The following is a 15,112-nucleotide window of genomic DNA, read 5'->3' on the forward strand; positions in this document are numbered from 1 at the left end:
ATCAGTCAAATTAAATGTATAACCAACCCAAAAGATCTGCAAAATAATTCACACGGGCCTCATGAAATGATAGGAATGCTCGGACTCGGAGTAGCTTTTTTCCAAACGATAGCATGGTATTGGCTAATGATTACTAAATGAGTTTCAGAATATTGATTCACTTAATTAAGAATCACAGGGAAAATCCAAAAAGAAATTATACATTTAGAGTTCTAGCCAGTTGAACTTCGACATTTAACTTTAAAGCCCACACACATGTATATTTTGATACTATTCGATCAATCACACTTTGTAAGTTTTCTGCCACCACCTTGACGTAGAATAATAAGATAGCAGTAGTGTTGGTACAGGATGAGGGAGAGAGAGATGATGGGTAATGAGGTTATTTAGGAAGGAAGTGAAGGGTCATTTAATGAAGGAGTCCGCGTTATGGGGGCAACAACAGGAAAGCTGGGAGTGTCAGTAAGTGTGGCGTGCATGACTGAGCAAGTGTAATGGTGAATGTTAATACCTCCAAAAATCGAATCAATATCTTCCGGCTTTCTCACGGAAAATCAAAGGAAAAAGAAAGTAGGCAAATAAAGGGAAAATATTGTGTTTGGAGAAAGTGGTAATGTTGGTACTAACGAGACTGATGAAATATTTCGTAACACGGTAATAACTTGGCTTTTACGGTAATCTTCACTGCGGCTGGGTGGCCTCTGTGGTTTTTACTTCGTGTGTTTGATGCAGAAACTGTGAGAACCAGCTCATTTTCTGACTGGTGATTTTGGGTTGTTTCTTTAGCTTTTGCCTTTCGGTTTTTATTTTGGTGATGGTGAGTTAAAATTTCCCATTGGCAGTTCACTGTTCCACTGAATTTCCGATCTTGACGCAAAACGATTGGAATGCTGGTGTAATAGTTCGGATGGAATGCCGGTGTAATATGCCAGTCCCATTGGTGTTTGCAATTGCTTCTTCCTTGATACGGTTTTAGATTTATTGGTTTCGTTTTTGCTGATAATCATAGCCTGATACCACCTCAAACTTGGAATGCTTAATTTCACCTCATTACATGTAACTTTTTATTACACTAACCAGCTTTGTAGATTTGATATGTGGGTCTTGGTTTTTGTTGGAATTTACACGGAGAGTGGCTTTTGGGGTTCTGTGTTTATGTTTCCAACTTGATATGGAGCACATTTCTTCATGTGGGGTTTTAGGTCTATAACATTATACAACAAAGACATGATCTTCAGCTTAAATATTTTACTAGATTTCTGTGATGTACTCTGATAGATTCCTTTAGATTTCAGTTATAATTTTTTTGTGACTTTGTTGTTGGTAGTTGATGTTTGGTTGCTCATTACTATAATTAACTTCTGTTTTTTGTGATCTCTCTCCCATTTATTCCCGTACCGGTGCAAAAATAAAGAGAGATGCTTGTTGTCTACCGTTTTGGTGGTTTCTTCGACTGATGCCGAGATGCTGTTTCCGTTTCAGGTTTTTTCAAACTTCAACGGTGGAAGAAATCATACATAAATGTGCTTTGTTTGATTTGTAGATGTTGGATTTGAAACTTGGAGCTTTAGAGGCCACAAGAGGGCCTGGTGGTATGAATGCTTAAAAAATAATGGAAAACAAAGAAACAGAGTGATCAGGAAGAGAGAAAATAAATAGTGGGGGAAGTGAGGTGGATTCAGATTTGTGCTTGTGGCTGTCGCAAGTCTCAGCATTATTTTAATGTTAGGAGTCTGTTGGCGATGTCTCCTGGGCTGACTAGGTGCACCCGGACTCCGTGGGCTTTGCCGCCGACCAAGGAAACAGCCTCTTCTTTGCCTCTCTTGGCATTCAAGAGAGTCTTTTCTTAAAAAATTGCACAAGTCCATCTTGTGTTTCCCTTCATCTCTTTCTCTCTCTTACTCAGACTCTGTGCCTCGGTTTGCTGTCAAAAAAGATTCGCTCTCATAGCACCACAAGCATATATCCTTCCCCTCTTTGAGATCCTTCTTTTCTCTCTTGGAGACCAGGAGCTTGGTTGCATTGAGAAATCTGGTCCCCACACCTGGGACTCTTCTTTCTATTTCTGGGTATTTTCCCTCGATTGAAAAGTTGATGTATGGGGATGTGTCGGGGTGACTAGCACTACTCAGTTGAGTGTTGGAGAAGGCTGGTTTGAAGGTATAAAGGGTGAAGCTGATCTCTTGCTCTCAAAGATGAAGTTTATGAAACTTGGATCGAAGCCGGATTCCTTTCAGACTGATGGGAACGAATTCAGGTAAGATCTTTAAGAGATTTTAAAAACTGTGTTCCATCAATTTTCTTTTTGAATTTGTTTTGGAATTACTGGTGCTGCTTTTATGTTTGATGCATTTAGTTTGCGGTCCATTAAGGCTGTTACCGATAACTTGGCTCTTTCAACAGTTTCTCTGTTCGTTAAAAACCTCTTTGCCACCTCTTTCGCGTTAGGTTTACCGCTTAGATTGATGCTTACTGTAGCACTTTTGTTGAGGGCATTTTAAATTTAGGCTGATATTTTTCAAATGGGTAATGATATTTTTCAAATATCGTGTCTTTATACTCGTTGCCACTATAAAGAGTTGTTTGGGGTAAATTTTAAATAGGGCCTATTTTAATGCAACTTTTGCTGGGTTTGAAAGTTCTATTTGTTTATCAGCTTTCTTTTTGAGCTTGCCCATTTTGCGGCCTTAAATCTGTACTCTTTTGATGTATGTCGATTGACCTTGGATGATTTTTCTCCCTTTGCATTTGAGGTTTGATAGGCAAAAAAAAAATTAATAAAACCAAGTTATTAGGGATAGCCTTATTATACAGAGAGAATACAAGAGAGAACACCTAATTAACTTATCAAAAAAAAAAAAGAGAACACCTAATTACAAGGTAGGAACTAGAAAAATCAACAACGAAATCATGAAGACAGGCCCCATCAAGTACAATAGCAGATGCCCAAAGGAAGTGCTTTGTTTTATAATATGTTCAAAATACGTCTGAAATGAGAGAATTATTAAATTTGTAGATTGATCTTTTTTAGTTTTCATTAAATTTTGTACGAATGCTTACAAATGTTATTCTTTTTTGACAGATGGGCACTGGTATTGTAGTATTGTTTTTCTAGTAGTTCCTCAGTTGGCATTATTTAGCAACTGGATGTTTTGAGATTTTTAAAAAATGATGGTTATTTTATCGATTGAGTAAAAAATCATTAATTACCATTTTCATTGAATATTAATGATTTACATTTGTTCTGAACTTTGGATGCATCGGTTAACCAAAAAGCTGAGGAGTTATATCTGATCCTAGGTATAAAGGCATTAAACGCATTGAAAATTGAATCATTTCCCTTCAGGAATGGTATGGGAGAAAATGGGATCCTTTTGATTGTAAACCATCATCCAGACCATATATGGCAACCATAATACTAAACCGGGGATACTTAAATAACTACAATAGAGATAACTTGAAGCTTGGTGTATTTGAAACTGCACTGGTCTAGCAATATCACTTTTTGGCAAGTAATGGTGGTTTTACCCTGCTCTGGTGAAGTAGATTCCATGTCTATTATTTTAGTGCTTGCCAGTTGCCTTCCATTTAAGAGAGACTCGTGTCTTCAATTGAAATTGAAGCATGGTATTTGATTTACGGTAACTTGCTTGTATTTAATTTTTCTCAGCAACTTTACGAGAGAATATCAATATGCAGGTATGCAGCAAGTGAGCTGGCAACAGACATTGTTCTTATTGTGGGGGATGTAAAATTCTATCTTCATAAGGTACAATATTATTTCACTGAGTACTGTTAGTATGAAATCAAGATAATCGTTTTTCAGCCCCTTTTGACTTTTTATTTCTCAAGCTCCAACTGTATTTCTGTCCCCACTTTGTAGGATTTCATGATGCATGGAAGGCAGCCTATCTACTTACCCAGCATGTTTAATCTATGAAATATTTATCTTCACGGATCCTTATACAACATAACAACTTAAAAAAAAAATCAATTATTATCTATGTAAATGATAGGCAACTAATGCCAGCATACAGAGTCACAACGAGTTGAGCTAGGTCACTTGCAAACTGTGAGTTCTTCCACGCTTATAAAGCAGACCTTTAAATCCAGACTATGACTCAGCTCATTTGGTGTTGAAAGTGTTATACATATAATTTATTACCGAGTAAAAATAAATAAAATGGTAGTAATAGAAACAACTTTAGTCTATAATTAGATAATCGCTGAATTGATTAGAAAAATAAAGAAAAGGGACCAAAAAAAGATTTGATAGTTATGAAGAGTGAAAATAAAGTGTTAAGAGGCATTGGTTGGCACTAGCCTTAACTTATAACCATCTGTAGTAGAACCATGCCACTATGGGCTCTAATTTACACTTTGGTGATGAATTCGAGCAGATTTGGGAAAACTTGGCTCAACCCTGTTCATTTGCATTCAAAGCAACTTGTCAATTTATTTTCTCTGATACCATCTAAAATATCTGGTGTGCAGTTTCCTCTACTGTCTAAGAGTGCCCGCTTGCAGAAGTTGGTCACAACCACTAACGAAGACAACACAGATGAAATTCACATGTCTAACATACCTGGTGGTCCATCTGCCTTTGAGATATGTGCCAAGTTTTGTTATGGCATGACTGTCACCCTCAATGCTTACAATGTTGTTGCAGCTCGATGTGCAGCCGAGTACCTAGAAATGAATGAGACTATGGAGAGAGGGAACCTCATTTATAAGATTGATGTCTTTCTTAGCTCTAGTATTTTCCGCAGCTGGAAAGATTCTATCATTGTTCTGCAGACTACAAAGTTTCTGTCACCCTTATCTGAGGAGTTGAAGGTGGTCAGCAACTGTATTGAATCTATAGCTACCAAGGCCTGTGTTGATGTTTCCAAGGTTAACTGGTCTTATACCTATAATCGGAAGAAGCTCCCGGAGGAAAATGGGAATGATTCGACCTGGAATGGTGTCAGAAACCGTTCAGTGCCAAAAGACTGGTGGGTTGAAGATTTGTGCGAGCTTGAAATTGATCTATATAAGCATGCTCTAATGAATATTAAAACTAAAGGGATAGTTTCAAATGATGTGATTGGGGAGGCCTTGAAAGCCTATGCCTATAGAAGGTTGCCCGGTTTCAGCAAGGGTTTGATTCAGTCAGGAGATATGGTAAAGTATCGGTCAATAGTGGACACAATAGTGTGGCTGTTGCCTGCAGAGAAAGGCAGTGTCACTTGTAGTTTCTTGCTCCAGTTGTTGAAAGCCTCCATTTTTATGGACTCAGGAGAGATGGCCAAGGTCGAGCTGGTAAGGAGAATAGGACAGCAACTGGAGGAGGCTTCTGTAAATGATCTTTTGATCCGAGCATCAGAAGAGGAAACTACTATGTTTGATGTTAGTTCAGTACAGAAAATAGTACAAGAGTTCCTAATGCAAGATCAGAATGCTGAGATTGAATCACTCGAAGAAAGCAATGAGCTTCATGAGACAAGAAGACCAGGGATTTTATTGGATGCTTCCAAGCTGATGGTAGCAAAATCGATAGATGGATACCTTGCTGAAATCTCTAAGGATCCCAACCTACCCTTGTCGATGTTTGTTGATCTTGCCAATATGGTGTCCGGTATCTGTCGGCCTGCTCACGATGGGCTTTATCGTGCCATTGACATGTATCTAAAGGTAGGAGTTTCTCAGATTATTTTATGGTGAATATTTAAGTTTCAAATTTGATGGTGCAAAACATGGTTTGCATTTTGTTGTAGTAGGTTTCACACTAGAAGTTTAGTTAATTAAGCACTGCCGTTGAATTCAAAATCAGTCAGTGTTATTGCTAGGAAAGTTCTACATAGAGTTGCATTTATTCACTGTGCCTTGATGCAGGAGCACCCAGGGATCAGCAAGAGCGAGAGGAAGAGGATATGCAAGCTGATGGACTGCAAGAAGCTTTCAGTTGATGCATGCATGCATGCTGTTCAAAATGAGAGACTGCCATTGCGTGTAGTTGTGCAGGTACTCTTTTTTGAGCAGGTTAGGGCTGCTGCATCTTCAGGCAGCAGCACTCCTGACCTACCAAAAGGCATCAAGGATCTAAATAGCGGCTCTCATGGGAGCTCGAGATCAGCAACAACAAACACAGAGGAAGACTGGGATGCAGTGGCGACAGCTGAGGAGCTCAAGGCACTAAAGGGGGAGCTAGCTGCTTTAAGGTTGGCCAATGGAGTTGGTGGCAGTGAGAGGAATGATGATGTTAAAGGTAATGTTGACAAAGCTGCCATTAACAAAATGAAAGGGCTGCTCAAGTCAAAGAAAATCTTTGCCAAACTGTGGTCTAGCAAAGGGGGGCAAGGTGACAATAGTGGCTCGGATTCATCAGAGAGTCTAGGTTCTGCCAACCCAGAGGAAGTTAAATCAACACCTTCCCGAAATAGGAGGCATTCAGTATCTTAGATTCAATCGACAGAAATAGTGTTGGTGGGTTCTTTTGGGCCTTTTGCTTTCTTAATGACATTAGCAAACTTCAACAGTAGTGCTTATCGTTTAATGTAGCAAAAATGAAGTGCATATAGATTTTAGATGAGGAGTTGAGAGTTGGTTTTGCTGAGAAATTTACTGTTAGTAGAGAAATTTCTCACTTGAGGGAATAACAAAGAAGGGTAACCGGTAGATAAGTCAAATGCCCAAAGAGGTAAGAGTTGTTGCCATTTAAAAGGGTGTTTTGAAGAAGACTTCCAACCACAATACAAAAGCTGTGGATCATACCCCCCAAAAAAAAAAAAAAAACACTTTCAAGTCCCCATTCATGAAAAAGAATCCCCCATTGCACTAAAGAGATTTATCCATTCCCCACTCGGGGTAGGGTTAATTCAATCTTTAGGAGTTGTAGGTTCATCTTAGAAGTTGGTATCAAAGGAAAAATGAAGCTAATCTAATTATGATTAACATATCATATGACAAAACCTAGAATAATCATCAATGAAAATATAGCTCAAAACGTGCAACTATTGCCCCGGTTTGGGGCAATAATTGTGTTCAAGCCCAAGCTACAAAACCGTGAATTTCTTCCCCGAAGTCTTTGGCCCAGCTCCGATGCGCAACACTCTGTCTAAATCAGCTTGTCCTGCGCCCATAAGTTATTTGAAAGTTTGTGTCACCTTACCTATTTTTCATTCATTAATGATACTTTTGAGATGCAAAATAGTTTTTTTCTTTACTTTTGCCAATCATCTTTTACAAGATCTTTGTCACAAATAAATTTTGTCAAAATAAATTAGTAAACTAACGTGATTTGATGTGATATGTCAAATTATATAAAAAAAAATTATTGTAAAGTAAATTTAATATATTATATAAAATATGTCAATTTATAAGTTTATTTTTATAAAAAATTGTTGTGAGCGTAACATTTATCTTTCCAAAGAATTAAGCATAATATGCTTGCACTTGTTATCACAAGTGACCAAAAAACAAAACTGTAAGTCTGGACTTGCTATTTTATTCTATATTTTATCTGGTCCTTAAGCTGATAATTAAACGCAAAACACCAACTTATTATCATACAAGAAGGTCAACACAACGTTATAAATCCTTCATATATCAAAGAGTTATGCTATTTTTACATGTAGCGCATAAACACACTGCTTATTATGTTTCCACGTAAATAAAAATAAAAGAAAAAACACAAAGACCACACATTTCTTGCTAAAGTTCGATAAATCTACTAAAAACCATGTCCATTGCCATAGGTCCTATCTTGAATAGGTTTGAATTCCTGTAGACGGAGGAATATTCATATCTGAGAGATGGCTCATTATTAACAAGAAAACAAAGCTTGGAGCACCGGGGCCGGAGATGTTTGACCTCTATAAAGCCTTCAGTGCAATGAATACAGACAGGCAAAGATACAGCCGACATGTTTTGTACGGGCGCTTACATGGAAAAAGACACGAGAGAGGACGGACGGTTCGGTGTCCCCGGCAGCGCACGTTAGTGTTGGGTTTCCTTTGTTCCTTACTTCCGCATGTGCCGGAAATTTAACGTGAGCCGTTCTGACCAAAGTAGTCAAATTCCTCTACTTCATCGATGGGGGGAGTTCAAGATAATCGTATCTGTTACAGCTAGAGACATCTTGATAGGTAGTCGTCAGTCTTTGCTTAACTCGGGCCTTTCACGACATGGCATCAAAACAATCACATTTGACGAACCGAAGAGCACTTCAGAATAAAAGAATATAGTGATAAACTATTTAACAGTGATCCGAAGAACATCATATATATACAAATACATTTTTTGTTTTTGCCTGATGGTGGATGAGTACTTGTGTACAGCTAATTAGTCAGAAGAAGAGTGATTTTCTGTAATCTTCAGATACTAAGTTACATGGCAAAGAAGACCAAAACAGGTTCCAGAAACGCCAAACGAGAAGCCAATGCCGTCGTGGAAAAGGGTAAGGTTGCTTGTAATGTTAGAATTAAGAGTGAATGGTCAAATAAGATCAGTTCTACACACGTGTAGTCAGGCTGCTGGTAGTCGGTACACGGTTAAGTTGTATTATATGTGTTCTCAAGCTACAGTCCTTGACCTGTTGGGATTTTAAGAAAGTGATGGATAAGATCACAAAATGAAAAGTTGTATGTGAAAAAATAATAATAACAATAAGAGAGCTAAGTTTACCTGCATGGCTGCCAAAGCAGACAAAAAATCTTTGGATTGTTCAAGCAAAACCTGTTCTTTTGCAGTCACCTTCACCAGTTCGGTCACCAAGGAGTTCATATCCTCCGCCTGTGAGTGACAAATGGTTTCAGATATATGAGTTGATGCGAAGCACATGCAATGGCTTTCAATCAACCTATTTGATATAAGCATTTCTCAGTATCCATTTTTTCAGTATCATGCCAAGGCTGCAACAAAATTTGAAACAGTTTATTTTCCACCATTAGGGTGGAGTATCGATAACAAGCAAGAAAACATTTTGCTGTTGGTGTTTTCAGAGTCAGGTTTGCAGGATTCAGCACATCCAGATGGGTACCATTCTTCCCCAAACTTAAAAAAAAATGACTCCTTTGAAAGCTCAGCTGAAACATTTTTGCACAACAAAGACCAATGATGGATTAAATGTAAGTAACAGGCTGGGACTGAATTGAAGCATGAGGCAACTTCTGTAGACTCTTGTATTTGGTGTTTTGACAGACAATCTGTCTCATTAAGAGACAACACATTGCAGCACTCCCATATTTATGTGAGTTTATTAGAAAAATATAGGATTCACAGTCTAGAGGCGATTGTCACCCTCACAAGTTCAACTGAGGGAGCAATAATGCCTTTCGATGTCATTTATACCCTCTTTCAGTTATGAGCCATTGTATCCATGCACCATGATATGTTTAAAGAGGACTAAACGAACAAAAGAATAGTACTCCTTGTCCAGCTATGATCCTGGTCTCAATCAATCTGTTCATATAGGAATTAAACAAAGTCAAAATTCATAAGCTAATAGGTTTATGTTTTACAAGCCATATCATAAGCTGTCTTTTTTCTAAAAAAAGGTTAGAACCACCATTATAGTATGCATGAAGAGTTAAAAACTTTAATGACAGGAGTCTTAAATAAATTCCAGAACTACATTTTACATCATATAGGATAAGTTCTGAAACTACATATTACACCATATTGGAATAAATATATAAAAAGCAAACTAAGTGGTTCTTGTATAACAAGTTCCTTTAAGACTCGTCAAGATAATATGAGGTGCCAGAAAGTTTAGTACTTGCAGGTTTCATAATGCATGCCTCGGTGATTCATAATGCAAGTCTGACATTCATTTAGAATACCAAAAGATTTATGAGGAATCAAACTTTCTAAGTAGCTCCCTTAAAGCCACTACATATTTTAATGAAGTCTTGTTAAAAAACAAAAGAGCACTTTTAAAGCAGATATGGACTAATTTGTTCATTAACTCAGTCAAAGTCATTAATAATTGTAGGTCACATCTCTGATTTTGCAAAAACCAATCTTGTCCATAATTCTTCAATTCCCATCTAAATAATTCCTACCCTATATGTATCAAATATGCTAAGTTGCATGAGCACTTGATTTCTATCTTCCTTCACATTCTAAGTAGCTCCTTTAAAGCCACTACATATTTTAATGAAGTCTTATTAAAAAACAAAAGAGCACTTTTAAAGCAGATATGGACTAATTTGTTCATTAACTCAGTCAAAGTCATTAATAATTGTAGGTCACATCTCTGATTTCGCAAAAATAAATCTTGTCCATAATTCTTCAATTCCCATCTAAATAATTCCTACCTATGTATCAAATATGCTAAGTTGCATGAGCACTTGATTTCTATCTTCCTTCACTTTCTAAGTAGCTCCTTTAAAGCCACTACATATTTTAATGAAGTCCTATTAAAAAACAAAAGAGCACTTTTAAAGCAGATATGGACTAATTTGTTCATTAACTCAGTCAAAGTCATTAATAATTGTAGGTCACATCTCTGATTTCGCAAAAATCAATCTTGTCCATAATTCTTCAATTCCCATCTAACACTGTCAAAGGTGGATTGTTTTGCTCAAAGCCTTATAACATCTAGGATAAAATTAAAAAATTTCTTGTAGTAGCAGCACTTTATTTCAGAATGTTTGAGATACAATTTACAATGTCATTAACTGCACACAGCTTTGTAAATGGAAAAATAATTTGCTAGACCAAGAATGGAATCACCTTCGACAAAAGAGAGTACATTGAGGATGCCATTGCCTGCATCACATCAACTGCCGAGCCCAAAGCATCCTTTAAGTTTTGAATATCAGCCTGATAAAAATAAAACCGGATTGATTCACAACTTCAACAACACCAATGTTTGAGCCTTTGAAAAGCTAATAATTATCTCAAGGCTCTGGGCTGAGTACCAGGAGAATCTACAAAACCAAGAAAATGGAGAAAGGTACATACTACGGCTTTTCCAACAACCGGAAGACGGAAAGTACTGGCCCTCAAAGCTTCGGTTGCTCCTTCTAAAGAATTAGAGTGATCTCTATCTAAAAGGGACCATTCTTCCAAATGATTCATCTACATTCACCAAGCATAACAAACTTCATTGTAAAAACTGGAATCATATATCAGGAGCAGCTCTCCTTCCACAGAACTACAGACTCAGAGAGAGAGAATAGCCACATATCATAACCTTATAATTACAAAAAGTAAAGGAACCAAACCTACAAAAGAAATGCGTAGTAGTTGGAGTCGGTGCTCGCCTATGGACCCATGGGGATAACTTTTTTTTTTTTAAGTAATAAGTTATTTCATTGATATAAAGATAGGCATAGCCCAGGTACACCCATGGGGATAACTCTTTTAAAAATGAAGTCAGATTTTTAATGGAGCAAGAAACCTTATCAAAGATTAGTAATTACTAACAAATAAACAAACAAGGTCCTACCATGTTCTACTATATATATATATATATATTCAGGAGTGAGAGGAGATGCACAACTAAAGTGAAGCTTGATTTAGAAGGAAGAAATTAATACACAACAAATCATTCTACATTGCGTACAGTGTTAGTGTTTTATGGTGTATTGCTAGGCTCATCAGAAGAGCACCAAACATTTCTACATTAAATGGACGTGGATGACCAAACCTGTCCCACATTTGAATAACTGGGTATTTAAGAGCCAAGGGCAACAAGCATAAAACCAATTGCAATATTGTAAAGTTCTCAAACTTACATGTCCCCTGAGGATGGAAGCTAGCTTTCTTACCATATACATGTTTTTTTTTTTTTTTTTTTTTCAATTATAAAAAAGTAAAAGTTCAGAATCTTACTTGTCCCCTGAGGATGGAAGCTAACTTCAGTTTTTGCCTCAGCAATAGCAACTTGATTCTTTTAAGTGTGACGGTGTGTCGTAGTTCTGAGATAGTTACCCATGCATTCCACAGATTTTTCTGATACAAAGAATAAAGTTAAAATAAGACCAGTGGACTAAATATTGCATTGACCATCCTGCAAAATATAGCAGCTAACTGATTGCATTACATCTTATGCAGCCACAGATGCCACCATGAAAAATGCTTGGGAGGTGACAGCAAGCTCTAAGATGAAAAACAATGCCCTAGTGTGGTTAAAACAATCCAACATTGACAAGAAATACAAACAGAAATTATTAATGTCTGACGAAATCAATGCAACAACTAGGAAATCCAGTCCAGATTCATTCAGTGGGCGCAATAGAGGTCAAACTACTTACTTAGGAAAAAGGAAAGAAAGAAAAAGAGCTCAAACAATCTCACAACTAAACTAATAAAGATGAGCTTGATTGAAAACCGACAGATAAAGTTAAACCTAGCTGTCATAGGATCACAGATTCATTCATACTTATAAAAAAAAAAGGATCACAGATTCATTCAAACCAGAATACGTCTACAAACCCATTCATTAGTGGAGCTTGACTAAAACTAGAATGTACTACTAAAAGACAACAAATTTTATTAGTGAAATAAAAATATGCTCTTAAGGAGAAAATAATTCATGCGATGCAAATGAGATATGCTGTTTACCACTTACTTACATCTTTAGCAAGATACAATTTTGAGCTCAAACCGTGTCCCATAGAAACCTCAACGACTTCTTATTCAAGTCCTCAACACCTGGTCACCGTTAAATAATTGGCACCACAAATAACCTTATGGTCTTTTCTTCAAAAAGTTTTATTTCCATACTAAAATTACTACGACTAACTTAACGGTAAATTCAAAATGCCAATGAAGCTAACACGAGTTCCATGAGTTTAGAACGGTCGGGCACAGAGACTAAAGAACACGTTATAATTTGCAAAAAATACGTCTTCATAGTTGGAATACTAGTGGCATGTCTGACGGAAATTATGTCCACAAAAATAATGATTGAATTAGACGAAATCCGTATACTCGAAATGATGCAATGTAAAGCACAATAACCGTACCTCAGCATTCAGTTTCTGCACCATGAAGATAGCATCTGCCCTCGCATTTGCAAATCGCCATTGCAAGTAACGGTTATGTAGAAGCCTCAACAAGTGTGCATCAACAATACGATCTTCCCCCATCTTCCCTCTCCGCATATCCACAGAGAAACTGAGAATCGAAGGTGTACCGTTTGGATTACCATTCAATGAGCCAGCATTCCTGACCCGAGAAGGACTAGGCATCCCTCTTGATGGGGACGAAGCTGAGGATGTCCAAAGCTTACTTGGTGATGCAGGCCGTGTGGCTCCTCTAATAGGTGAATCCATTGTCCTTGGAGACAACAATGGGCCATCACTAGCAAACTTTTTCGACTGAACAAACTTTGCTGGGACAGCCATTCTCGACCCAGGGCTCGTCAATAATGGTGAGCCTGGATCCTGCAGGCGCCTCAAACGACTATTTGTCTCCTGCCAAAACCTTGCCGACACAAAAATCCCTCGAGGCCCCCCACCTCTTCCCTTGGAAACAACACCACCACAATCTTGCACTCCGGAAGTGCTGCCAGAGGACACACTATCTGTATCAGATGCAGTGAGATCAGAAGGCACAGAAGATTCATTTACTGAATTGGCATCCGGGTTTTGCTGAACACCTTTCAATAACTCAGCAGCGTTGCTCAAATCCAAGCTCAATCTCCCATCAAACGAGGCCCTCCGACTCTCATCAATCACCATTGAATTCTGCACTGCCCGAACAACCTTCCCAGATCCCACTCCAACCATCTTCTTATCAGCAACACCATTTCGAAAATCCAAACTCCTCGACAATATCGGATTATTCAGACCCGAAATAGTCGAGTTCGCTTGTCGGGTCCTTCCCGGCCAACGATGCTGCTCCAATGGCTTCGAATTCTCCACCTGATCTCCTCCTCTAACAGGGGTCCCTCTTCGCCTCTCCGGAGTACCCTTCCTCGCATTGCCCAAGCTCGGCGTTTGTGCCTTGGTCTTGCTAATTGGAAGTGAAAACGCCTCACCCTGAAACGACACCGATAAACTCCGAGTAGAAGTGACCAAAAGCTTTGTAGCCGCTGATACCTCAGCGGCATTGCCGTATCTCGAGTCGGGGATTGGCGTCATGGGCCGAGACGTAATGGGTCTCCTCCGGTCGACCGACTGGGACCGTTTCGTAGCCGTAGACGAGGGTAATGAGGTCGATACAGGGGTGGAATTGGACGAGCGAGAGAGCAAAGGAGATGGAAATCTTCTAGAAGTCGAAGAAGAAGAAGTGGTCGTGGTTGTTGTAATTGTGGAAGTGGAAGTGGAAGTAGATGTGGAAGGAGAGGGAGACATATACCTGGAAGAGACTTGTCTGCCTCTGGGTCTTCTAGGACGATTTCCAAGGCCATTGTCTTTCTCCGGAGGTAGCAGTGGTGTTCTTAGAAGATGGGCTTGTTGGCCTTCTTCTTGTCGGGAAATGGTTTTGGGGTTTGTGGAAGCAGCTGCCTCAGAAACGGCTGCCACCATTATAGGACTTTTTTGGAACTCTCTCTCCCTCTCACTCTCTCTCACATTGTCTCTGTAACAAAGTGCTTCTATTTCAATCCTCCCAAAACCCACTGTTTCTCATGGCCAAGAGTCAAGACAACCCGCAAAGAGAGATCAAGGATCTTAGCAATAAATGAAAGGGAAACAAGGGGCTTGTGGAGGATTCAGCATTATTCGGGGTCCAGGTGAGGAAGAAGAAGTGTAATATCTTCTGGGTTGAGACTTGAGAGAGAGAGTAGGTGAGGCCGTGAGGGTGAGAGTTGGGAGGGGTCGCAGGTGTGCTTTTTGGTTTTGCGTTTGGGTTTTAGTGAATCTTTGGATGGACGTTACATTATTCTAATAAAAATATACTAAATTAAAACTAATTAAACACAGCATTTAATGGTTCCCTCCTCGTATTTTTTTTCCAAGGAATTCACATGATCTGTTATTTCTTACTTCTTACTTTCGCTTATTTAACTGTATTTTCCATAACATAGGAATCATTCCTTCAATCTGAAACTTAAGAAGCATTAAGTAATTTATGTTGATCTCTGCTATATGCAAACCTGACAAAGTCTGCGTGTGAGCTATGGAGCCCGTGATAGCATCTTTAGGAAGACAAGGATGAAAGAAATAAAGATAAGAGT

At 38.4% G+C, this 15,112-nt stretch overlaps 2 protein-coding genes across 6 annotated transcripts; one reads left to right on the forward strand and one right to left on the reverse strand.

Annotated features, from left to right (window-relative positions):
* The first annotated feature begins 269 nt into the window (after positions 1-269).
* Positions 270-6,713, forward strand: LOC109014208 (BTB/POZ domain-containing protein NPY2). Of its 5 annotated transcripts, none has more exons than XM_018996571.2 (5): positions 270-920; positions 1,483-2,257; positions 3,700-3,769; positions 4,495-5,673; positions 5,875-6,713. In XM_018996571.2, exons 2-5 carry the CDS (start codon positions 2,196-2,198, stop codon positions 6,439-6,441), a joined length of 1,878 nt encoding a protein of 625 aa, XP_018852116.1. In that variant the 5' UTR covers positions 270-920; positions 1,483-2,195; the 3' UTR covers positions 6,442-6,713. The 5 variants fall into 5 exon arrangements, with proteins under 5 accessions (XP_018852116.1, XP_018852121.1, XP_018852120.1 ...); XM_018996576.2 differs by having other exon boundaries at positions 270-674; XM_018996575.2 differs by having other exon boundaries at positions 270-654.
* Positions 6,714-7,607: 894 nt separating this feature from the next.
* LOC109014207 (QWRF motif-containing protein 2-like) lies at positions 7,608-14,782 on the reverse strand. The gene is made up of 6 exons (XM_018996569.2): positions 12,957-14,782; positions 11,821-11,940; positions 10,948-11,064; positions 10,717-10,806; positions 8,665-8,772; positions 7,608-8,572 (listed from the first exon to the last, which is right to left on the reverse strand). Exons 1-6 carry the CDS (start codon positions 14,460-14,462, stop codon positions 8,492-8,494), a joined length of 2,022 nt encoding a protein of 673 aa, XP_018852114.1. The 5' UTR covers positions 14,463-14,782; the 3' UTR covers positions 7,608-8,491.
* Positions 14,783-15,112: the final 330 nt, after the last annotated feature.

The sequence above is a fragment of the Juglans regia genome, chromosome 16 (genome assembly GCF_001411555.2).
Source record: "Juglans regia cultivar Chandler chromosome 16, Walnut 2.0, whole genome shotgun sequence".
In the NCBI taxonomy this organism is placed as follows: domain Eukaryota; kingdom Viridiplantae; phylum Streptophyta; class Magnoliopsida; order Fagales; family Juglandaceae; genus Juglans; species Juglans regia.